Below are 23577 nucleotides of genomic sequence, written 5' to 3' on the forward strand. Positions count from 1 at the left end.
CAGGGTGACTTCTCCCACTGATTCCTACTGTTGGAGAAACGGCCTCCAAGCTGGTTCAACAGGGGCCACAGCAGCTTCTGCCCCTTACAGCAACCACCCTACTTTGGGGCTTCAGGCTCCTGTTGATAGCTGACAGCTCCTTTGACTATGTGGGGTTGTGCTGCAGCTGCTGCAAACCAGCCTGCTGCCAGTTGCCTGCAAATGCATCTGCAAGACCGATGGCTTTGGCCTGGGTATGCTCCTGCTCAGGTGCAGTGTATTCCTCCACAGCATGACCACCCAGGTCTGCTTGGCATGCTCAGGGTGCTCTAGGGGACCATGCATGCAACCATGGTATATGAACTATTACCTGTTTTGCATATAAGGATGACAGATCATGACCCTGGCTGGTGCAGGAGTGGGGTAGGGGGGCAGAGCCAGCATGGTTGGGATGCTTAGTTTGGCAGGTGCTTTCCAGGTCATGAGTCCAACCCCTTTGGGTCCTAGACTTGCTCAAAGGCCATCACCTGGGCAGCTCTGGTGACCCTTGAGCCCTGTCAAGATGAGGTGCTATGCCCTGTTCTCTCTAACCAGGTTCTGGGCCTTTCCTCAGCCTAGGAATAAACTAGTACTGTAGGGAGTTGTCATCTGAATAGAGCTCCCAACTACCACGCATGGGGGAGGGAGATGCTGCTCAAAGAACTAGAGGCACAATGCTTATTAAGAAATTTTTCAATCTCTCACATAGCTGCTTCTAAGAAATACTGGCTAGTCAGGTATCCTCCTGCCCCTGCAGGTGTCCTGCTGGCAAGACTTTGAACAAGGAATGTCCTTAATGTGCTTGGCAGGGAGGTGAGTGCTTGCCTCCTGCTTTCTGGCTGGAAGCATCACACCTCTTTACTAACCCCCCAGTATCTTGTAGACATCGACCATGGTAATCAGGCAAGCTTTACTTCATACACACTGCTTTTTGAGGGCAGAAATCAGACTTAAGATCTTTGTGGGGAAGCCTGGCACCTTGAGAAGACAGCGCACTACTAGGTGACAGAAGCTATCAACACATTTAGGGTCTTTTAGTCAGTGGTTCTTGATTCTGCTGCACATTAGACTCTCCTGGGATCTAATGCACAGGCTACACCCAGGCTCATTACATCAAAATCTCTGGGCAAGGAGCCCTGGAATCACAATCTTGTAATAAGTTCCCAGGTGCTTTTAGCATGCAGAGTTGGGAACCTATGTTTTAAGTGAATATTGCTGAAAAGGGGTGCTTGATAGTATAAGAATTTTGAAGCTTTTGACTGTAGTTATTTGGGTGGTTGTGACTGAAGAGTCCTATGTGAGGCCAGAGGGTAAAACTGCACTAGGCTGGCAAGCCACATGGCAAGCACAGCAAGCACATGACCTCTGGTCCAGCCACTGCCCTCCCCACCGCCCCTAGCAGCCCACTATTTAAAGAATATTATTTAGACTCCTCCAGACCCTAATTCACGTGTAAGAGAAAAAAATGTATTGGGCAAGCAAGAGACACTTAAGTGATTCCTAACTGTCCACAGGTAGAAACCCCCTAAGGGCTCCAACATCTGACTAAAAACACCCAAATCAAAGCTGAGATACCACCTCTACTCATCAGGATGGCTGCTGTATATTTCCATATATATATATATGGAAACTAACAAGTATTGGCAAAGTATGCAAACATGAGAACACTTGTATGCTGATGGTTCAGATTCTATAAATGGTATGGCAGGTCCTCCAAAATTTAAAAATAAAATTGACATATGATTCAGCAATTTCCACTTCAGAGTCTAAACCCAAAAGAACAGGAAGCAGGGACTTTAAAAGATGCTTGTAAATACATCCATGTTCACATCAGCATTATTCACAAGAGCTAAAAGGTGGACACAACGTAAGTGACCACCAATAGATGAATGGATAGATAAAATATGATGTGTACATACAGCAGAATGTTATTTAAGTCTTAAGAAGAAAGGGCATGTGGACATACACTACAGCATGGATGAAACTTGAAGATACGACATTAAGCAAAACAAGCCAATCACAGAAGGAAAATACTATGATTCCATTTATAGGAGGCACCTCAGATAGTTAATTGGGAAAGTTAGAATGGTGGCTGCCAGGGGCTGGGGGGCAGGGAGGGGAATGGTGTTTAACGAGTATGAAGTTTCAGTATTACAAGATGAGTTCTGTGGATGGGGAAGGGAGGAGGTGTGGTTTATATAATAACGTGGCTACTTAAGGCTACTGATCTTAACTCATTAAGATGGTAAATTTTCTTAAGTGTACTTTACCAAAATTAAGAAAAACCCAAATCCACAACCCTGTCTGGGATGGAAACACAGAAAGGAGTTGACACTTTCGGAGGAAATGGTTCATTAGTATAAAGGACTGGAAGCCCAGAAAGGACCACAGAAGCCAGGGAGGAATCTATGTATTTTGTAATGTATTTGCGGACCGGGGACAGTGAAGAGAAAGTTTGAGTTCCAAACAGGGAATGGACAAAGTACTTCATTCATTCCTCAGTTTTCTTCCTGATTCAGATAGGAGGTACCTCAAAGATACACAGGGCTAGCTGTGGGAATGTTGGTAGTGTGCTGGTAAAACCCAGGAAGGGGAGACTTCAAAAACATTAACGTGTTAACAAGAGGTAAGGGCCTCCCTGGTTGTGCAGGCCGTTGAGCGCAGCGCTGTGTGGCTGCCCGCAGCCTCTGCAGTACCGGTTAGATCCCCGCCAGTCTCGGAGCAACCCACATGGCGGGCAGATCTCTCCTGTCTTGCCCGCTGCTCCCCTCGGCAGTATATTTCTTCAGTCTGCCTGTTCTGTCCCCAGCTCTGTCTCTGGTGAGTCCTCTCACCTTCCCGCGCATCTGGCCTGTACCCTGGTTCTTGTATAAATAAAATAAATCTTTAAAAAAAAAACCAAAACCAAGAGGTGAGATATTGCCACACGTGGGGTAAGGCACCAAGGACAGCCACCAAGACTGTGGCTGCTGTGGTGTCTCAGGGATCTGAGAGACTCATAGGCCATGACACTTGTCAACCACTCTTCCTCCATTCTATTTGTTTAAAAATGATGATGCACCTTGATACATGCCGGACCTACTTGTGGCTCTTTCCAAAAACCAAATGTGCCCTCTGATAAAGTGTTTACAATAGTGAGAATATTCCATAGACTCTGCCATCTAAAATGACCAAGGAGGCCACTCTTAGGCTTCTGACCAGAGCCACTGGGATGAGCACGTCATCCTGCAAGGGGGGACAGTGACAGATGCCAGCTCATTAAGATGTGCAAGCCCTGAAACGTCGCTTACACACCCTAGGAAGGAAGTGCAAAATCGCCGCTCAGGAAACATGTGGCCTGACCAGGTAGCAAGGGCAGGGGCTGTCCCCTCACCTCCCAATAGAGCTCAGGGGTCTGACTCCCAAGTGCATGAGTGACACCCTGCCTTTATTCCAGGCTTGCTCCTTCACTTTGAACCCTCAAGCCTGGGTGGGGCTGAGCAATGGAACTTCTGTGCTTTAGCAGAGCCTTAGCCCACACAACCAGTCCACCAGGTTACCTTATGATCCCCTTGGAGGACTCTCTCCACAATTCCTATCTGAGTGAAAATCAAGCAGTGAACTGGCTCTTTAATTTCAAGACACACATCTTAATCTGTGGTACAGGGTCCCACAGTGGCCTTTCTCCCTCACCCCTGTGATGCTGTTCATATACTTCTGCACATAAGCCCGGGGGACCTTCTTCTCCCAGTCAGGGCAGAGGTGGCAGAGGCTGAGGTGATGTGCCTGGAGGGAGCATCATGGCTACTGTTCCAGGCCAGTTCTCCCTTTCACCCCCAGGCCCACTCCTGAGATCTCGTCGGCAGCCTTCCCACTGTGGACACACACAGCAACTTCCACTAGCTTCTACTCTCCTGGCCATTGAGCAGAAGCTGTTTCTGGGAGAGGAGTATGCAGGGGTGGCTGCAGGAGCTGAGCTCTCAGCCTCTCACAAGATTAGGAAGAAACCAAAATTTGACTTCTAAGAAATCCCAGGGCCTCCCTGGTGGTGCAGGGGGTTGAGCACAGTGCTGTGAGGCTGTCCACAGCCTTTGCAGTGTGAGTTGGGGGGCAACCCACATGGCACAGCAGACCTCTCCTGTCTCACCCGCTACTTTCCTCAGCAGTGGTGTACATCTGCCTGTTCTGCTCCCCACTCTCTCTGGTGAATCTTCTTAGCCCCCGTGACTCTGGCCTGTACCCCATTTCTTAAAAAAAAAAAAAAAAAAAAAAAAAAAATCCCAATCTTGAGATCTCAAATCACAAATGCAGAACCACAAACCAAGGGGAAAAACAAAAAACCCCAAGTCCTTTTACTTTTCTTTCTCCTGATAGCTAGTTCCAGTGATGTTTATTACTCGGCTTGAGGAGGAATAACAGTAGACAAAAATAGAAACGGACTCTGCTTTTACAAAGTCTTTGTACAAGTCCTCTGACTTTTCTGTTCATGCCAGGGCCCCTGCTGCTAGTGCCAGAGGTCAAGGTAGGCTGGATGGCCACAGACAGAGCAGGCTGCAGAGAGGGACACCGGCCTCAAGGTTGGACGAAAGCAGAGCCAGGAAAAGATAACAACTTGTTCAAACAGTGCACTGAGCTGCGTTTCTGTATGTGGGAGAGCTTCAGGAACCTGGAGAGAAACGGCAGAAAGACACAACCACAGGGCAGCAGAGCCAGCCCCTTCCCTAGGCACAGAAATTGGTAGTTAGAGGTCCATACCACCCTGTGCTTGGCAGGGGAAGAGCCTTAGGTGGAGACTCCTTGGGAACTCTGTCCGCAGGAGCTGGCGCAGCTGGGAGGAGCTAGCTATGGGGCTGCAGGGTCCATGTTCCTGCTCCTGAGAGTGCCCAGGAACCTTGCCTGCAGTCACTGGCTGTTCACAGCAGTGGGATCTTGCCTCCCTATCCTAGCGGTGACAGAGTTTACATTAGGGATTTCGCCTCCAAGGCCTCCTGCAGGATGGAAGGCCCAACATCTCTAAGGACTTGGAACTTGGTGGGCCTTGTTCCTCTGTTCACATCCAGAGAGAGGAATAAGCAAGGATGAGCAAGGGGCCCAGAGGCCAGCTGCTTTGTGGAACTGAAAGTCACTGCCGTGCTCTGCACTGTCACCATGAACTGCCCAGGATTCTGTGATGGGCAGCCCAGGCTCCCATCTGGGTCTGCTGCACCATCTTCTAGGAAGGGTAGACAGGGCCTCGGTGCTATCTTAGGGGCTGCTTGAGCTCAAACAGGCCTGTCCCACCCTTGACGACCTTTCCAACCACGAGGCAGGCTGAAGGGGACCTGAGCTCATCATGAGATCCTGGAAGAGACACAGAGTACTTGTTAGGTGGTTGAAGAAGATGTTGGGCGTGATGTAAAGGGACCAGGGGACTCCATACTGGGGGCAGGGGATGGGACATCTTGGAGGCCATGAGGAGTGTCCAGAGTACCCAAGACTGATGAGATTATATAAGGCAGCATTGCTTCTGCCTTGGAAAGGCACATGCCTTTCCTGTGTGCTGCCCCCACCTCCCTAATGCCTCCTGCTCTCAGATTCCAAGCTCCTGTGTGCATGGAAGGCACATGGGAGGCTTGTGTGCCCAAGGGATAAGCTCATTAGCCCAGAATTGATTCTGGAGAGGTCTGGAAAGCCAAAGGCCCCTGCCCACACATACTGACCCATCATGGTGGCCTGCTTCAGAAACTGGAAGCTGGTTTCAAACGTCATCTGTTGTAGCGGGGAGGAGTTTGACCGGATCCCAAAGCGATTCAATGGCTTGTAAACACCCTCAAAGCACATGTAGTCAGCAACCAGGGAGAGGTGGCGGGGATCGACCTCAATGCCTGTCAGGGGCAGCACATCAAGCATTAAGCAGTGAGAGGACAGTGGGGGCAGAATCACCTGGCATGAAACAGTGCAGGAACTCTGGTGTCAGCTCGCAGGGCACCACTCCAGCTCTGCCAGCTAAGCACTCAGATCAGTCCCTAACCTCCTCTGGGCGGTCACCCCTGGTGGCTATCACCACACCCTCCTCTCTGCTTCCACCCCCAACAAAGGACAGAGTGTTACAGATTTGCAGAACAAGAGAATCTAACAGCATTACTTTCACTTGGGAACTGAAACCCTGAAAGCAAGGATGGGCCAAGTTATCAGACAGAAGCTTACCCAGAGAGCAAATGAGAAACCAGCCAGATAGCTTGGTGACAGGCCTCCCCAACAAGATTAAATGACCAGTCACCCTCTCCCCACAGTCACTCAGGACCTCCTACAAGCTCCACCTCACCACCCTGTATTCAGTCACCCTACACACAGTCTTAACACAGCCAAGTCCATCAAAACTCCTCTTACCATAGACAGCAAACACGTCCCTGATCTCCTTCTCAATCACCCGCAGCGCAGCCTCAATGCCGTATGTGCTGGCCATGGCGTGGATGTCGTTGGAATAGAGGCGGCGTAAATCCAGAACCTGGGGAAGGAAGGAGGGGTTGGTCTGGAGGGCCTAGCTCAGTTCCACCTTAGCTGCCAAGCACAGCTAAGGACAAAGTGGTCATGAGGTAACCCAGGATGAGTGAAAGGAGACAGTGTAGGCAGAGCTGCTGACGAGGCACTGCCTGTGCCCCAAGGTCTGTATCCTTGTCATTACCAGAGCAAGAGATTACTGGCACCGGCTTAAGAGTCAATGGGAACCGAAGTTATTTTTTCATTTAATACAGATTGAAGTTTTCCTTGGTAGGGGAGGGAAAGCTCCCCAGCAAAGACCCGTCAACAGTTTCCCGGGGTATGTGGAGCAGGGATGGGTCAGCTGGGCCTCGTCAAGGGCCTGTGGTGACTCCAAGCTGTGGCAGGTCACCACCCCAGGAGAAGTGGAGACCCTGGTTGCCTGCTTGGTCTTATTTAAACAAACCTTATAAGCATGACCTGGAGGGACTCAGGTAGTGGCTGTCTCTCAGGAGGTACTAACCCTTCCCCCACTGTCTTCGCTCTGTCCTCTGGAAAAGCGCTAGGTAAAAGGATCCAGGGAGAAGGGGCCTTTGTGTGGCAGCTAACGTGGGGAAGAAGTGTGTGCAGCAGGAGAGCTTTGGTGCAGATTAGGGGAGAGTTGGTTAGAAGAGTACCAGTTCCTCAGTATTTGATAGGAAAACAATTACGCCCAGGTGCTGAGAGCATCTCAGAAGGATCTGGGAGACTCACTGAAGCGGATGGAGGGGGACTAGGACAGATGGCTCAGAGGAAAGGATGACATGCCGGTGGAGCAGGTGGGATAGGAGCACAGGTCTCCGTCAACATGAGGGGGCTGGGTCTTGGCTACCCGTGCTCCCAAGTCAGTACCTGAGCAAACTATTTCTTATGAACTCTACCTTGCAGAGGTTTTTATTTCAAGGAAAAACAATCATACTCAAATTAGTTTGAGAAACTCTGGGTTAAAGTTAAGTAGGTTTGTGTATTGCAAGCCTTAGCTAAGCTAACACACACTGTGGCTCTCCAGGCCACATTGTGCTCTCCCACATTGTGGGTCAGGACAAGTAAATCTGGTTTGGGAACACTGGGCTAGATGTGCAGTCAGCTCAGGAAAATCAGCTGGACCCTCGCCTCCTGGGGGCTAGAGCCTGAGACAGAGTGAGGACCCTGTCCAGGCCAGCAGAGAACCCGGACAGGGCAAGCATACCTCAGCATACTTGAACAGCTCTGGGAGGTTGATTCCTTCTGTGTTTAAGACGAGCTCCTTCTCATTCTTACTGTTGGTGGTTTCATTCAGAAGGCACCTCGTGATGCCCCTGGTTGCATAGACAACAGCGCCATGAGCCAAGGACACTACCAGGGAGCTCATGTCAAAATTAATCTTCATTAGTGGGAATTTCAATGTCACCTGCAAGAGAAGAGAGAGTTGGATCAGAGGAGAAGGCGTGGTACAGAGGGCAGGGAGCAGAGGCTCTGGAGATTCCTTCAAATTCCTCTCAGTAAACGCTTCAGCTGGGAGTGGGTGCTTTACTGGGTGAGCTGGCAGGTGGACATGGGGTGGCTTAACTGACCACCCAGAGCACCCACCTCCAGTCACCCAGACTGAGGTGAAATGGTGGAGCAACACTTTCACAGACGTCAGCGAGAAGGGTAAACATCATGTCCACTCAAAATTGGCTTCAATATCCTTTCAGTTACCACAAAGCATAATACACACTGTTCTGTGTATGATGCTGATCAATGGTTTTTATCCATACCACCATCTGTGAGCCAGTGGAATGACTCTAAGGGAAGGACAAAAAAGGAAGCATGTGGGTAGATGTCTAAGCCTCCAAACCACCAGTCTTCAAGGGGACTTTGCAGTTCCAAGGTGATTACCAGGGGCTATGTGTGTAAGGATAGTGTTCCTGCTTGCCTCTGTACCAACTTTGATAGATGTTAACATACTTGTACTGAGAATTATGAGGTGTTATTTAAAAGTACCTACGCGGTCTGGCAGACCAGACTCACATATACACTGTTCTTGAAAATTCAGAGGGAAGTGGCCCAATAGAGGTTTGAAAGTCAAAGGTGTGGGGCTGTGTTTTGGGGTAGAAGGTCCACGGCTGTCACCAGATTCTTTAAAGAACTTGGGATTAGGGCCTCCCACGTGGTGCAGTGGGTTGAGTGCCGCGCGGTGAAGCTGCCTGCAGCCTCTGCATCGCGGGTTCAATTCCTGGCTGGCCAGGGAGATTCCCACACGGTGTGGCAGACCTCTCCTGCCTCGCCCGCTGCTTCCCTCAGCAGTGTCTGTCTGCCTGTTCTGCTCCCCGCTCTGTCTCTGGTGAATTTTCTCACCCTCCCACACCACTGGTCTGTACCCCAATTCTTGTATAAATAAATAAACCTTTAAAAAAAAATAACTTGGGATTAAACACAGTAACCAAGTCTCACAGGCCCTAAACGACAGGAGCTCAACAGCATGCCCTCACTGACACCTGGCCCTGGGCCATACTTGAACTTACCTGGCACCACAGGCTCCCCTCCGTGTCGTACTGGTAGTCCTCTATGAATGGGTGGGACTCTCGCACGGCCTGCACCCGGCGCGCCTCATCTCCCTGGGGTTCCTGACTTCGGGTAGGTTTCGGGGGCTGTGTCAGAGATGCAGCAGGGAGCGAGTCCTCTTCAGGCTCTAAGTCTGCCTCTTCATCTTGCTCCTGGGCCTTGTAGGTGAGATGCCCACCCTCGTACCCTTGCTCCTGCCCATCGTCATTGTCATCGTCCTCCTCGTCCTCATCCTTCTCCTCTTCACTCTCATAATCCACCTAACAGGAGTCAGAGTACGTGCTGAGCCACTTGGGTCCCCACCATCTTTTTGGAACAAACACCCCTGCAAAGCCTTATCTGATGGGCCCATCCAGACCCCACCTGTTCCACAGTCCTGGCTTCTCTGCTCTAGCCTCTCCTGGTGGCCCTTCCCCCTGGGAATACCAGTCCCTCAGCCCCAACCCCCCACCTCAGAGCTTACCCCTCAGCTTATGCTCTCTAACCTGTCAATTCCTTCCGCACCTCTATTCTGCCCTTTGACCTTTCATAATCATGATTGTAGAGGACCAATTTGGAGGAGGAGGAATGATATTTTCACTAAAAGAATAGGAGGCAATCTCACTTTTCTATTTGTCAAAAGCCTCTGGGTCCTTGAATTTGATTCAAATCCAGGCACAGCCAGACCCAAAGATGGCCCCTGCCAGTTCTACCCTGTGAACACCATCTTTTCAACCTAGAGGTATGCTGGGCAGGCTGACTCTTCAAGGTTCCTGATGGCTTCCAGTATGATACCGAGTGGCCTTATATGACAAGGAATGAATGAATGGTCAGGTGCAAAGAGGAGGGACATGACCAGTGGCAGGTGAACATTGGGTGGCTTAACTGACCACCCAGAGCACCAGACCTCCAGTCACCCAGACTCTTCACCCCACAGTTCCCTCACCTCCTCCTCTTGCTTCTCCTTGCGCTTGGCATCAGAGGCATCAGCATCGCCCTCCTCAGCTTCAGCATCCACAATGTGCCCCTCTTCTTCCTCATCTCCATCCTGCTCTCCCTGTAGGTTGGGGACAGGAAGAAAGAGATTAGCTCTAACACTCACTGCTTGGTGAACCTAGCTCTCCACCCACCAACCTATTCACCCATCCCTCTACCTACTGTCCTGCTCTCTCATCCATCTATCCACCCAGCTGCCTATCTACCATCCATTCAGCACACATCCACCTTCCACGCACCCTGCATCTACCCACCCAACCACCTCCGTGCATCCAGAATCTACTCTGTGCTAGTCCTGGATTCCATCCCTCTTGTCTTCAGCCTTTATCTTGACAAGTACCACTCACAAAATCCTGCATTAAAGTAAGTAACTTTTAAAGTACCAGGGTTTTCCAAGTCATTAAAAGATTGCAAAATAATATTCCAAATATTTTTGTTGCAGGTGGGGATGAAAAGACTGTATTAGTGAGTATTGAAAAAACAAAACAAGGGCCTCCCTGGTGGCGCAGCGGTTGAGCACTGGGCTGCGAAGCTGCCTGCAGCCTCTGCAGCACCGGTTTGATCCCCGGCCGCTGGGCGAGGGTCCCACATGGTGCGCAGACCTCTCCTGCCACGCCCACTGCTCCCCTCAGTAGTGTACTTCGTCGGTCTGCCTGTTCTGTTCCCTTCTCTGGCTCTGGTGAATTCTCTCACCCTCCCGCGCTTCTGACTGTACCCAGTACTTGTATAAATAAATAAATCTTAAAAAACAAAACAAAACAAAACAAAACAAATATTTATACCTTTCTCTTCTGACCCAGTTCTTTATAGTCTCCTTCTAGGTGATTTAAGAATTAAGACCAGCAGTTTTTCAAAGACAGTTCATGCCACTGGTGCCTGAGTTACCCCCATAGCAGAAGACTTAGCACTGTCGCTACTCTAAGCTAGTCCCTCATTTTAGGGGTGAAGAGACAGGTCTGGAAAGAGGAGGTAACACAGCTGACAGCAGTCTGGCAGCATCAGTCCACTCTTTATTTCTACTCCCACCCAAGCGGGCCTGCTACAGAGACATGGCCCACTGCTGCACTTCCCTAGAACAGCCGGCTCAGATGACTCAAGAACCTGCTACCGTGCTGCCCTGCTCTCCTGGCACATGTGAGATCATCATTCCCAGACTAGTTTGTCTCCAAGGGCTTTCCCCTGGTTGCTTCCCTTTTTTGTCACTACAATCCCATTTTCCTGCTTCAAAATGCCTCTCCTGACCCTTGCCAGTACCCTGTGGGCCTCAGTTCATCTGAGCAAAATGAAACCAAAGAAAGAACTTAAAAGCCCAATGCATACATTACTTTGTGTCTACCCTCAGGATGAAAATCACTTACAGAGGGGTCCTTAAAAGTAGACAGATGGATGACTTGGGGCCTGTAGGGTAAAGAAAATATCAGGCTTTTCTGCCCTTCCGCCATCAGGATAGATGATGGATCCTTGTCCTGAATGCATGCCTGATGGCGGGCACCTGGAATAGGGTGTGGGCATAGGTAGATGGGATTCAGCTGAGCTAAGACTGTGCTTTTAAGGGCGGCGTCACGGGGGGACGCCAGCAGCTCCAGCCAGCAGCAGCAGAACCTGAAGAAGAAGCCGACGCAGAAGCAGAGAACGCCAGAGAGCCTAGATAGAGTAAAGACTTGCTGGGGGCTGGGAGGCTGGCAGGCCTCCCCAGCCAGCACCCCTGCCTGCCATATGCCTGGTGAACCCCAATAAAAGACCTGCAAAACCACTGAGGACTCTGACTCCTCCTTTACCCGGTCTGCATGGGATCAGAAAACCTGCACTGTGGTCCAGTTCCTGCCCCTTACAATTGGCGTAAGTCGGCAGGATCCATGCAGACGGGTATTGGAGTCTTCCAAAGACCTGGAGGGACTAAGGAGAACAGACTGCCTGTGATGACGCTGGAGGTGCCATGCCGGCACAAAAGATGGATACGTCCACAAGCTACAGGATGAGACCTGGCGTGAAGAAGACGCCCGAAAGGACCAGCCAACGACACCGGAAAGGACCAGCCAATGACACCTGATAGGACCAGCCAACGACACCGGAAAGGACCAGCCAATGACCCCTGAGGCAGCAGGCCGTTGCTGACGCAGGGAGAGGCCAATGGACTTGAACTGATGGACTGACATTCCCGCCAGAAGGCGGAGGACCTTGCAGGTTGATATGTTTTGGGACCCTGGGGGTGGAACAGTTTTGTTTGTAAACCCCAGGAGATGGGAATCTGGGGGTGGCCAGTGGGCCTAGATGGCCAAAAGCAGCCTGTTATGCCCAGCAGCCAGGTGGAGGAGAAAAGCCAACTAAGAAAGCAAAAGCTGGTACTGATGCTAAGTTGAGAAGCCCTGAGTGGCTGTTAAGCAGCCTGGGTATGCTGAAGACCTGTGAGTCTCGTAAAATCCCCTGTGGGTGATGCCCTGCTCATTCTTGAGTGAGGGTGAGGAGCTGAGGAACCTGTCCTTGGGGGACGGGTGGGGAATGTGGCTTGGGGTGGAGCCCAAGCCGAATGCAAAGTTTGGATCCCCAACCCATGTGCTTGTGCAGTGGGTTGGCCTGAGTGCAGGGGTCTGCGAGTCGCATGGGTGGCCATGAAGGCCGAGTGTTGGAGCGACTGCAGACAGAAACCCTGAGGGTTGGCGATTACCCCCAAGAGAATAAAATTGCCAATCCCAGAGCTAGTGCATCCTGGGGGTGGATGCTGTGTGTGCCTTGTAGCCTAGACTACAGCCGGAGAAGGCCAGGAAGCCTGACAGCTCCTGGTATGTTATAGTAGATGCCGTGAGAAATTCCCCTCCCTCATATGAGCAGTGCCTTCGGCAGCAGATTTGGTGGCTCATCTGCTGGTACCAATAATTGTCTTTTGCACTTGGTTGGTGCCCTGTCTGGACTTATTTGTGTTCTGTTGTATTTTGTTATATTTGATGTATTTGCTTTTGTGGGCCATGGCTGCATTGTTTGTTAGCTTAGAAAATTGTATATATGTATATAGACTGTATGGCAGAAAACCCTGAGGGGGTGGACTGTAGGGTAAAGAAAATATCAGGCTTTTCTGCCCTTCCGCCATCAGGATAGATGATGGATCCTTGTCCTGAATGCATGCCTGATGGCGGGCACCTGGAATAGGGTGTGGGCATAGGTAGATGGGATTCACCTGGGCTAAGACTGTGCTTTTAAGGGCGGCGTCACGGGAGGACGCCAGCAGCTCCAGCCAGCAGCAGCAGAACCTGAAGAAGAAGCCGACGCAGAAGCAGAGAACGCCAGAGAGCCTAGATAGAGTAAAGACTTGCTGGGGGCTGGGAGGCCTGCCAGCCTCCAAGCCCCCCAGCCAGCACCCCTGCCTGCCATATGCCTGGTGAACCCCAATAAAAGACCTGCAAAACCACTGAGGACTCTGACTCCTCCTTTACCCGGTCTGCATGGGATCAGAAAACCTGCACTGTGCCCAGTCTTGCCCTTACAGGGCCCTCACCCAGGTCAACCAGACCTTGCTGTCTGGCAGCCTTCTGGGAGTGTCCTACCATTTGCAAGCACTAGATGTTTCTGGGCCTTCACAGAACAGCAGATAAAAGCTAAGGTATGTAGAAAAATGGATAAACTCCAGAAAGCGGGTTAAGGGGGGGCTAAGGACAGTCACGGAGATTCACAAGGGCTCAGATTAAGCAAGCCACCATGCAATGCACTTCTCAGTCCTAGGGCCCTCCCTGTGCTGCTGTGGACTCACTCACCTGATTCCTCTCTGACTCCCCAGCGTTGTCCAGATCCCGCTGGGTAGCTCTCCGAGTGTTTACGTTTCTGAAAGCTGATGCTTTACTATTCTTCTTTCTGATGGACTCCATTAGAATTTTAAAGAACCTAAAATGAGAACAAAGTCATACAGTTTCATTCAAGGCCCGCATCTCCACTGTTGCAGGTGTAGGAAGTTCTGTTCAAGGATCTCCCACTACCAAAGGTGGTATCTGTAATTGAGACAGAGACCAGGCCTCTCCTATCAGCTCACTTTCCAGGCCCCTCATCATTTCTGAAGAGCCTAATGCAACTCAGGAAAGAATGTGGACCACAGCTCAATGGGCCTGGTATGAATACATTCTCTGCCACCCCAGGGTGCCTGGCTCTGAGCACCAGTCCCTTGGGCTTTAACGCCTTTGTCTGGAACCTGTGGGTGTTGATATGTGTCGTGCAGTTTTATTTCGAGGACTAGAAACAACCCTGTTTGACACCTGTGACAAGGCCTGGCAAAGCAGGTGCTTAGGAAAGGACAGGTACCAGCGCTGCAGGGCTGTCAATTAACAAGGATGGCAGATAGGCAAGGCAGAGGTAACTGACTTTGTGGCAATGAGTTATGTGACCAGGTAAGCCAATCTGAAAGAACCAACCTGAAGTCACACACACAGGCCTTTCCTGGCCCCACCCATTCCTCCTAAGTATCTATTTTTAAGTTCCACCCCAAAACCCCTCCCTGCAGCTTCTCCTCTCATATAGTCTCTCTTTTTTTTAATAATAAATTTTATTTTTATATGCCCCATACAATTGCAACCTCCTTATTTTGACCCCAATCCCTCCCCTCCCGCCCCCTACCCCCCATAGTGTCTCTGGTTCATAGTTTTTTGTTGATTTTGATTTTCACTTTCTTATAGTTATTCATTTTCCTGGTCCCTTATTTAAGTTTTCTAGATTCCTGCTATGAGTGAGACCATCCTTATTTTTCTTTTTCTTTCTGGCTTATTTCACTGAGCATGATCCCTTCCAGCTCCATCCATGTTGCTGCAAATTGCATGTGTTTATCTTTTTTGAATGCTGAGGGTATATATGTACCACATCTTCTTGATCTCATATAGTCTCTTATCTATTTTCTTCATCAGGCCACTAATAGCACACCAGATGAGTGCTTTTAATTAAATAGTTTCAGGTCCCTCACCGGTCTATCCATGCACCCTGTATTGTCCAGGAACCCAAACATGCCAATCACATGCCAGCTTGGGGACAAAGCAAGGGTAGAAAGACAGGGGCTTAGTGTCTGAATTGAAGAAGGAGGCAGGTCAAATGGTTAACATTTTGCTCATTAGAAATAAGACTGCACACTCTCTCATCATTTTCCCCCCACTTTTTTTTTTTGGTGTGTGTGGGACCCTCGCCGGCGGCTGGGGCACGAACCGGCGCTGCAGAGGCTGCGGGCAGCCTAGCAGCCCAGCGCTCTACCGCTGAGCCATCAGGGGAGACCCTCCTCCACTTACTAAAGTTGTATGTGGTTGTGCTGAGGTTTTACCCTTGGCAAAAATAAGATTCCTCACCTACCAATTCAAGAGCTTGGTCACCAGTTACTGGGGAGGGGAACAAGAAGGTCAAACCAGGGGAGATCAGGCTTAATTTTAGAAAGACACAGGCCACCTGACTGACTGAAATGATAGCCTCAGGGTCAAGTCCCTGTTCTGCAAGCAACAGAGAGAAGGGCCTGGCTCTCACATGCACTGTGTGCACGCACATCTTGCTCTGTCCACTATACAGGGCGTAAGAGAGGAAAAGGGTCAGCTGCTGTGACTCTTTCCCTCCTCTGCTGTGGGGCTGCTGCTCTGACTCAGCCGGCCCTCATGGCCTGTCACTTTGTGTCTGTCATCTCTCTGAGAAGCCTCTCCCCAGAATATCAAGCCACTCACAACTGGCCTCAATCCTAACTACTCACCTGCTTCCACCCACCTTTTGCATCCTCTGGGATTTTGCTCAAATCATTTGTTTCACCAGCCTTTCCCCCTACCAGTCCATTATCTACCTGCTTGAGCAACACCTGTGTGCCAAGCCAGATTAGGTGTGGATGTCACTCCCAGAAGAGTCCTTTCCTAATACCCCGGATGGGAATCCCTTGTACCTCACCTCCTCTTTAGATGAACAGGACTGGTGAAGCCGAGAGAAGGTGAGAAAGGAGAGTAAGTCCTGACATGGTATCAGTGTGCCAGACTTCTGGGGGCATAGGTCCCCCTTCTGTGATTCTACCAAGGAGGCACTGACCGCCCACAGTGACACTCTCTGAGGTTTTGCTGTTTATCAGAATGTAGCAACTGCAAGTGAATAGGAGGGCTGGCTGCAGAGAGCCCTCCCACACACATAAATAATTACAGAGAACATGACCCTTGGCTGTTTCCAAAAGTGCCTGGCAACAACTCCACCACCTGCCATCTGCAGTTAGACTCACAACTTGTAATTGCAGACACTGCCCACTTGGTCATTTTATAGTTACAGGCCAGAACTGATACCTCCTGACTCCTAGCAACGTGCTCTTTCTACTCCACCACCCACAACCCACCTCTAGATAATATACACAAATATTCAAAAGGACAGATGCCAGTATAGATGCTTCAGGGACTTTTGGTGCTTATTTGTCTCCATCTAGGGAAGTGCCTCTGTGTACTCTTTTTTCCAATCTATGTCAAGAGTTTCATGATCAGACCTCCCTGGTGGCACAAGGGGTAAAGCACAGCACTGTGGAGCTATCCGCACCAGTTTGATTCCCGAGCGGCCAGGGAGCTACCCACAAGGCACAGCAGATCTCGCCTATCTTGCCCACTGCTCCCCTCAGCAGTGTTATTTCAGTGGATCTGCCTGTTCTGCTCCCCACTCTCTCTGGTGAATCCTCTCACCTCCTGCACCTCTGGCCTGTACCCCAGTTCTTGTATGCATAAATAAATAAACAAACAAACAGTGTTTCATGTTCCCACAGCTGGGAAAGAACCAGGGAAGCGGAAGCGGGGAGGAGAGAAAAGAAAAAAGGGGGTGGGAGACAGAAAAGGGAAGGGAGAAAGGGAAGAGAAAAAGCTTGTGAGGTGGAGGGTTACTCCTTTGAAAGCCCTCATACCTCCCTGTAGACTAGAAGAGGCCTGATTGTGACTATGTGGTTGCCTGGGCCTGATCAAAGTAGTTCAAACCACACCCAATTCACATGCTGTGCTCTTTCATCTCTGGCCTCTTCTACTGAAGTTGCAAAGAGCAGCTCCACCGAGAGTTACTGCACAGGTTTTGGCAATCATAGTTTTTCAAGTGCACCAGCAAATTGCCAGCTAGGAGGTGAAAGAGTACTTCACTGCTGGGAAGAAGCTAGGATGATCCTTCAGCAAGAAGAAATTTTAAAAAGCAATGGATTTTCAATTCCCCAAGATAATGTCAGTAAAAAGAACTGTAAGCAAAGCCTGGTGCACTCCTCACTCTGACCTACCTGCTCGGCAGGCCTAAAGCCCCAGGGAAAAAGAAACGTGGGAGACCATCCAATTCTGCCTGCTTTTGATAAATCTCAAGAGTCACATGATCCTAATTCCGATTTCTCAGAAAAGGGCTGCCTGGCTAGCACAAACATGCAGTGCACTTGGGAGCTATGTTCCTTCCTGTTAATTAATGAGCCTGCAAGCTGGTTTACAGACAGGTCTCCTGTGACACGGCCCTGCATCACGAGAGCACTGGCCCACCTTGTAAAATGAACCGTTTCCATCCAGGCAAAGGGCAATGCAGGTATTCCCCAAGGCCCAGTCAGTGAATCCTGTCCAAAGGGCTGAGTTCACAGTCAAGTTCATCTACCACTACACCACCCACCCTAAGTGCCATTTGTTTAGAGGGGTCAGCCTGAAGTCAGTTACCACCCTCAGGTGAGAGGGAACAATAGGGCCAAATGGCAGAAGACTTGCTCTCTCCCAGTGAATTCCTTGCCCCCTACCCCCAAGACTGGACTATAAATGGGCATCCCTTAGTACCCATGTGGGAAGACTACATGCAGAGGACTTTCTGCCTCTACCGGCATACCTGAGCTGCTCCATATCTGAGTTGCTCCAGGAGGCCCTGGGAGCTGATCTAGATTATAGTAGTGGTCAGAGGCCAAATCCTGCCACAGGTGGGATCTGTGGAGCCTTCCCAGGCTTTTAAAAACATATGAATGACTTGTTCATATTTAAAATTAGGAAACTTATTTATGAAAGCAAAAGTAAGGAACCAAGTAGTCACAGACAGACAAAAAACAAGTGGGGGATAGAGACTTTTTCTTTTTTTTGAACCAGAAGATCTGGCCACCCCACCCCATATTCCCATTCCCTTGAGGTGGGCTCTGAAGTGCCATCCTGCTGGGGACTCCCCTCAGTGCGCTTTACATCTGTCACATGTCGGGCCCACAACCACTCGAGTCTGCACTCCATGATTTAGGGTCAGCTGGTGAGTCAAATGTACTTGGCTGCCTCTTTCCAGCTTGCCCCAGGCCCAATACACTCATCCTACTACTCTTGTGCAATGAGCATTGTGGCCTAGACTTTTCAAATGTCCAATAGTAACTTAACCTTTAGAGAAAAAGGTCATTCTTTCTACCAGAAGGCACCAGAATTTCTCTCTAAGAAGTTGGAAGTAACCCAGTTAGTTGTGGGCCTAGAGCAGCATGCCAACCGTATCCTGTTCATTATTAAGAGGTTATAAATGTACTAGGAACCACGTTATGCTGCCTGAAATACCACATATTGTCATGTATTAACACCACGTGCTGGTGATAGCGCAGCATCTCTGTAATGTGGCTCCATGCTCTCTAGGGGACATACCTTTACATCTTAAAACCTACAAATTCAAGTAGTTAAGACACATCAACCAGAGAAAAGAAGAGTATTCCAGGGGTGGCATGTGGTTAATGCCATCACCTCATCAGATTAAGGGTAAGGTTTCCAGATTAGGTTGTAAGGTCTATTTGTCTTCCTAAATACTTCTCTTGGACTCATTTAGGCAAATGTGTCCAAACTCTGAGAGTTCTGCAGCCAGGAGCACTCAAAGCCAATGACCAAGTCAAATAACAGTCCTGACCTTGTTTCCATGAAATGCAGGACATCCTCGGGTCGCAGGCACTTCTCTTGCTGATAATATGCATGTGGCAGGAACTGAAACCGCAGCTGGTACACTCTGAACTTGTTCTGCTTTTCCCCTATGCAGAAGGACTCCTGGACATCAATTTTCTGCAACACCTTGAACCAGATGAACAGAGAGAACCCAATATGCCAGGGTCCCAGGGGACTGGGCATTGTAAGGGGGCTATGGGAAATAGGAGGGTTTGGGCCATAAGCTAAAGCCCCAAAGAAACTCCAGTGAACTCTGTTGGTGCAAGATCTTTTGGGGGAAAAAATGGGTCCTGCAGTTAGCAGGTCACCCCCAGAAAATGGCCGTAGGCTGAGAAGAGTGGGCTTCAGTGGGGCTGGCAAAATATCACAGGAAGCATTTCCTCTTTAAGGCACATGTGAATATGGCAGCACCAATGATTACTTTAAAAGCTTCTTGACCCATTCCTGCTCAACACCTAGCAGAGAATGCTTCTCTCACTGGTGGAAGTCTGAGCTCAGTCAACAAAATCTGTCCTTCATGGATAGGGGTGCAGGTAAATGCCTCCACCCGGGCAGACACGTCTCAGGAAGACCATTACCTCTCCTAAGCACACCCTGGTGAGCTGCTTCTTCAGGCTTTTCACTCTCTTCAGGGCTTTCTTAGTGTTGAACACAGGCACGCTCATCATGGGCGTCTTGATGTTGGCACTGGCCACCATGAGAATCTCCCTCAACCTGTAACACAGAACAGGGAAGCACCCAATCACCAAAGCTACACAGATTCCCTATCTGTGTGAGACCTTTCTTGTAAAAGATATACGAGTCCTGGGATCTGACAGAGGCCTATGGATCTTGCAGAAAAATATGCTGGGCCAAAGTGTCCCAGCTCTGGCCCCGTATGTGACACCCAGTGATATGTGACACCCAGTGACTCTATATCAGTGTCCTCCATTGGAATATTGACCCTAGGACAGGGCTGTGTCACACACGCAAGCATGCACATGCTAACTCTCTCATTTAATGACTTTTTGGGAAGGGACAGGACAGACCCCACCCTGTGTACCCTTGCGGTCCTGCACCTTGGAATGCCCAGAGTGACGTTCATCTCGCCTCTGCCGGCAAAGTGGAAAGTGTTTAGAGTCATCTGTGTGGAGGGCTCCCCGATGCTCTGGGCAGCCAGCAGGCCCACGGCCTCACCCGGGTCACACAGTGAGCGCTGCCACTTCAGCTGCAGCAGGGTCCTCAACCTGATGAGGCAGGAGATGGCAGGGGTTAGGAGCAGATGTGACGTGTCTGTTAGGAGCTGACACCACCACCCGAAACCAGGGTGCACGAACTGTTCTCTCTCCCTTTTTTGGAGCCTGTTTTTCCTAGCTGAATGGTCCTTCTAATCCTTAAATTCCTTCTAGAAACCCTGGGATGTCCCGAATTACACAGCACCGACCCCAGCTGGATTGCTGAAGCTCTAGGTGTAAACACTTGACTGCTCCATTTCCTGAAACGTCATGTGTGCACTCTGTACCACCAGCCCCCTAAGCAGTGAGAACTCCTGGTCTCATGAGTCACATTTCCCTTTGTCTATTATTTTTCCCCACTCGTGAGTTTGGTGAGGGCTCAAACTTCCCTTTGTACAAACTAGGAAGAGGGTTCATTAAGCTGTTATGGGAAGGGCAAGAGACTGGGGTGTTTATTTTCTTAATTGGTGCAAATCACTGCAGGCCATATCAGAAGTATACATGCTACACAGTTTTGTAATTTACTAACCATTCTTTCTAGAAAAGCTGGCCCTTTTAGAACAGCCACTAGGGAGACTAATACCCCAACATATGGAACAAGGAAGTAGCCCAACAAATTTAGATTAAATGGATGTATGTGCGAATAGCAGTGAAGGTTGCGTGGTATCAGTATTCCTGATAGGAAAGTCTTTGAATACCTGCCGAACTCTGGAACTCTACCAGCTTGCTACTTACTAACAGGTCCCCTGCCAGAGCTGTGGAAACAACTGCTTCTCTGTCTTGGCCCTCAGAACCCACGAGCTGCTCACCAGGGCTATTCCCCCTACTCCCGACACAGTACTGCTGGAGGGAGCCACTGACATGGTCAATGACATGGTCAATGCCGGCATCCTGAGCCACAAAGCAGCAAGACCAGAATCTCACTCTAACCAAAAAATCTGCTGGCAGCTGGGCTAATCCAGCATGATTTAATATATCTGGGAATCTGAGAGCTGGCTGGAGATTACTCTAAGGGGCAAAAAGAGAAAGCTCTGTCCCTTCCATCTAGTTGCTCCACTCCAGGGTCTGTGTTTGCTCACTTGCCTTTACTAATTCCCAACCCCTGCTGCAGCCCCACGCTGACCTTGGCAGCCTCTCCACACACCTTGCTGGGTTCACCAGGTACAGGATGAAAAGCCAGGCAGGGGCAGCTACCTCAGAGGCTTCTAGTTCTGCAGGTCAGGCTTAGTAAGCTGATCAGGAAGGACCCCTAGAACCGCTCCAAGATCAACCCCTCACGCTGGCATTCCTTGAGGGCACTTTTAAGGATTTTACCCACTGTGGCTTGGTGCAGCTTCATGCCTGGCTTCTCACCTGCCTAGAACACCAAAATTTTTCCTGTTTTATCTTCTTGTGTGGAGGTGAGGACTTCACGTGGTCCTTTCCCTGAGGATCTAAAACCCAAAACTTAAAGGACCACCAGAGTAAGCAAATCCAACCCATGAAAAGGTTGAGAAGTCACAGGGCAGTGCATTACCCTGGGGCACAGAGCTGGCAGCTGCTAACAGTGATCAGATTCCCTGACACACCAAATTCAAAAGAGGTCTTATCTGCAAGCCTGTCCCAGCAGAGGACTCTTCTCCGTCTTGCCCAAAGGCGGGTATCGACTCTGTCTACCTGCTCTTGTCTGTCCAGAGCCCTGCTCCTCTGTTTCACTTTCCTCCCCTCTGCTGAGTCTCACATCAGGAGGCTGCCCTCCCCTTCCAGAGTGGGTAGGGATGGATGTGAGGGGGAGATGTGCCCTCTGTATATACCATGTAACAAATGGTATATACCTGGTGTATACCATGTAACAAATGAAAGGCATTACCTGTCCAGAGAAAGCTCTGCTTTTTCATAATTCTTCTCTGCTTGGGATGCCCACTCACAACTGTAGTCATCCATCTTTTTCTCAAATGTTTCCGATACTGATGCAAAGTAGATGTCTGGGCGCCAGATTGACAGGCTAGGGTCAGGACAAGGGGCTGCCTTCTTCTGGTACTTCCTCCGGCTCTGCTCATCTAACTCATACCACATCTTCAACATCTGAAATGAAGGATGGACCTTAGCAATGCTGAACAATGCCAGGAATGGGCTTCTCTTCCTGGGACACACAGCAACGTAAGGAGAATCAAAGGCACTGCCTTTATATAACAGCAGGGAAAGGGGACAGAAATCAGATTGCCCTGAGAAAACCATTTTAGCATTTAAAGCAAGGAGAAACCAATCCATCCAAGGAATGCTCCTTCACCATGACTAGGAGCTCTTCATCTTGGCTCAATCATGCACAGGTATGGAGCGCATGTAAGTTACTGTCTAAACTGGGATTCTTTGACAGTAAAGTGGGGAACTATTAGTAAGAACGCTAAGACAGGAAGCAAAGCTAGGGACCATGCTGGATCGCTGTTTGTGCCTGCCCAGGCTTTCACAAGCTCGATGCCCAAAGTCACCCCATAGGGACTGCGTCAAAGTCCCTCCCCAACGAGTCCCCTTGTCTCCTTCCCAGGATTCCAGTTGTTTCACGAATGGGAAGCCCAGCAACAGAGAGGGAGGTAGGAGGAGAGTGAAGAGTGAAGCTGAGCACTTATCCCCCACCTATTCTAAGGTTCTCCCAGCGTGAGGCCAGGCTTCTCTACTGAGGACTCCTGTCAACGGGTCTCTGCCCACAGCCACCCTCTCCACTCCTGGTGACCGCTCTCCCTGTTCCTTCACATCTGGGATGGCGAGGAAGCCCAGTTATGAATCTCTATTAGTTTTCCCCAAACCCTGCCCATATCTTTGGAATGAGTTCCCTCCTAAAATATTTGAGTGCCTCTTGTTCCCTGACTGACAGTGAATGAAGCCAGATTATAATATTATACCTTCTATTAGGAAAACAATCCCTATTCCTTCCAACCCTGATTGAGGCCTGTATGTGCCCGGCACCGGGGATACAGCCCCCAAGTCACCTGGTGAGTCCCAAGGCTGCGGCCATTCTGGTTTGCATCCTCGAGGTCCAAGGCTTTCACAGCTGCCTGTATTTTCTGGGAATAATTCAAGAAGGCGCCTCTTCTCAGGAGGGTGCTAGAATGCTTGCTTTGCCATTTTTTGATGGCTCTGAAGTGGCGTAGAGCTTTTTGGGGCTCTGCTCTGGATAAAACCTCATGCAGATGCTTCGATTTCATTATCACCTAAATAGCACACATGAGACAAGATGTGAGAGTCACACAACTTCATCGGGTGAAGATGGCTGGGGTAGAGCCCTATAATCTAGAACCCAGCACACAGCAAACGCCCCCAAGTGGCAGCTATTGTTCTAGAAATGTGTGTGCCTTTCTGCCCTCTGATATGATGAAAGCCCACAAAGGGGATAACAAAATGTCAAGTATGTCCAAGCATCGGATCAGTGCTTTAAAAACTCTTCCACCTCCACTTTTGACAGCTTCTCCGACTGGGTGACAAAGTTCAGGGTGCCTGAGTTCTCTCCTTGGGTGGGAGACCCATCA

General features: G+C 49.8%; 1 protein-coding gene across 1 annotated transcript in view; it reads right to left on the bottom strand.

Annotated features, from left to right (window-relative positions):
* Positions 1–1902: 1902 nt before the first annotated feature.
* Positions 1903–23577, bottom strand: part of POLR1A (RNA polymerase I subunit A) — a 66813-nt gene continuing 45138 nt past the window's right edge. Inside the window, exons 23-34 of the mRNA XM_037527761.2 lie at positions 23041–23262; positions 21924–22138; positions 19919–20086; positions 19439–19574; positions 18829–18986; positions 13743–13869; positions 9947–10057; positions 8982–9281; positions 7685–7885; positions 6367–6484; positions 5697–5861; positions 1903–5337 (exon numbers count right to left, since the gene is read on the bottom strand). Coding sequence (XP_037383658.1) covers positions 5237–5337; positions 5697–5861; positions 6367–6484; positions 7685–7885; positions 8982–9281; positions 9947–10057; positions 13743–13869; positions 18829–18986; positions 19439–19574; positions 19919–20086; positions 21924–22138; positions 23041–23262 — 2022 coding nt within the window. The 3' untranslated portion in view covers positions 1903–5236. The remainder of the gene's footprint in view (positions 5338–5696; positions 5862–6366; positions 6485–7684; positions 7886–8981; positions 9282–9946; positions 10058–13742; positions 13870–18828; positions 18987–19438; positions 19575–19918; positions 20087–21923; positions 22139–23040; positions 23263–23577) is intronic.

Source organism: Talpa occidentalis, unplaced genomic scaffold (assembly GCF_014898055.3).
Source record: "Talpa occidentalis isolate TD23 unplaced genomic scaffold, MPIMG_talOcc4v2.1 talOcc4.5, whole genome shotgun sequence".
Taxonomy (NCBI): Eukaryota; Metazoa; Chordata; class Mammalia; order Eulipotyphla; family Talpidae; genus Talpa; species Talpa occidentalis.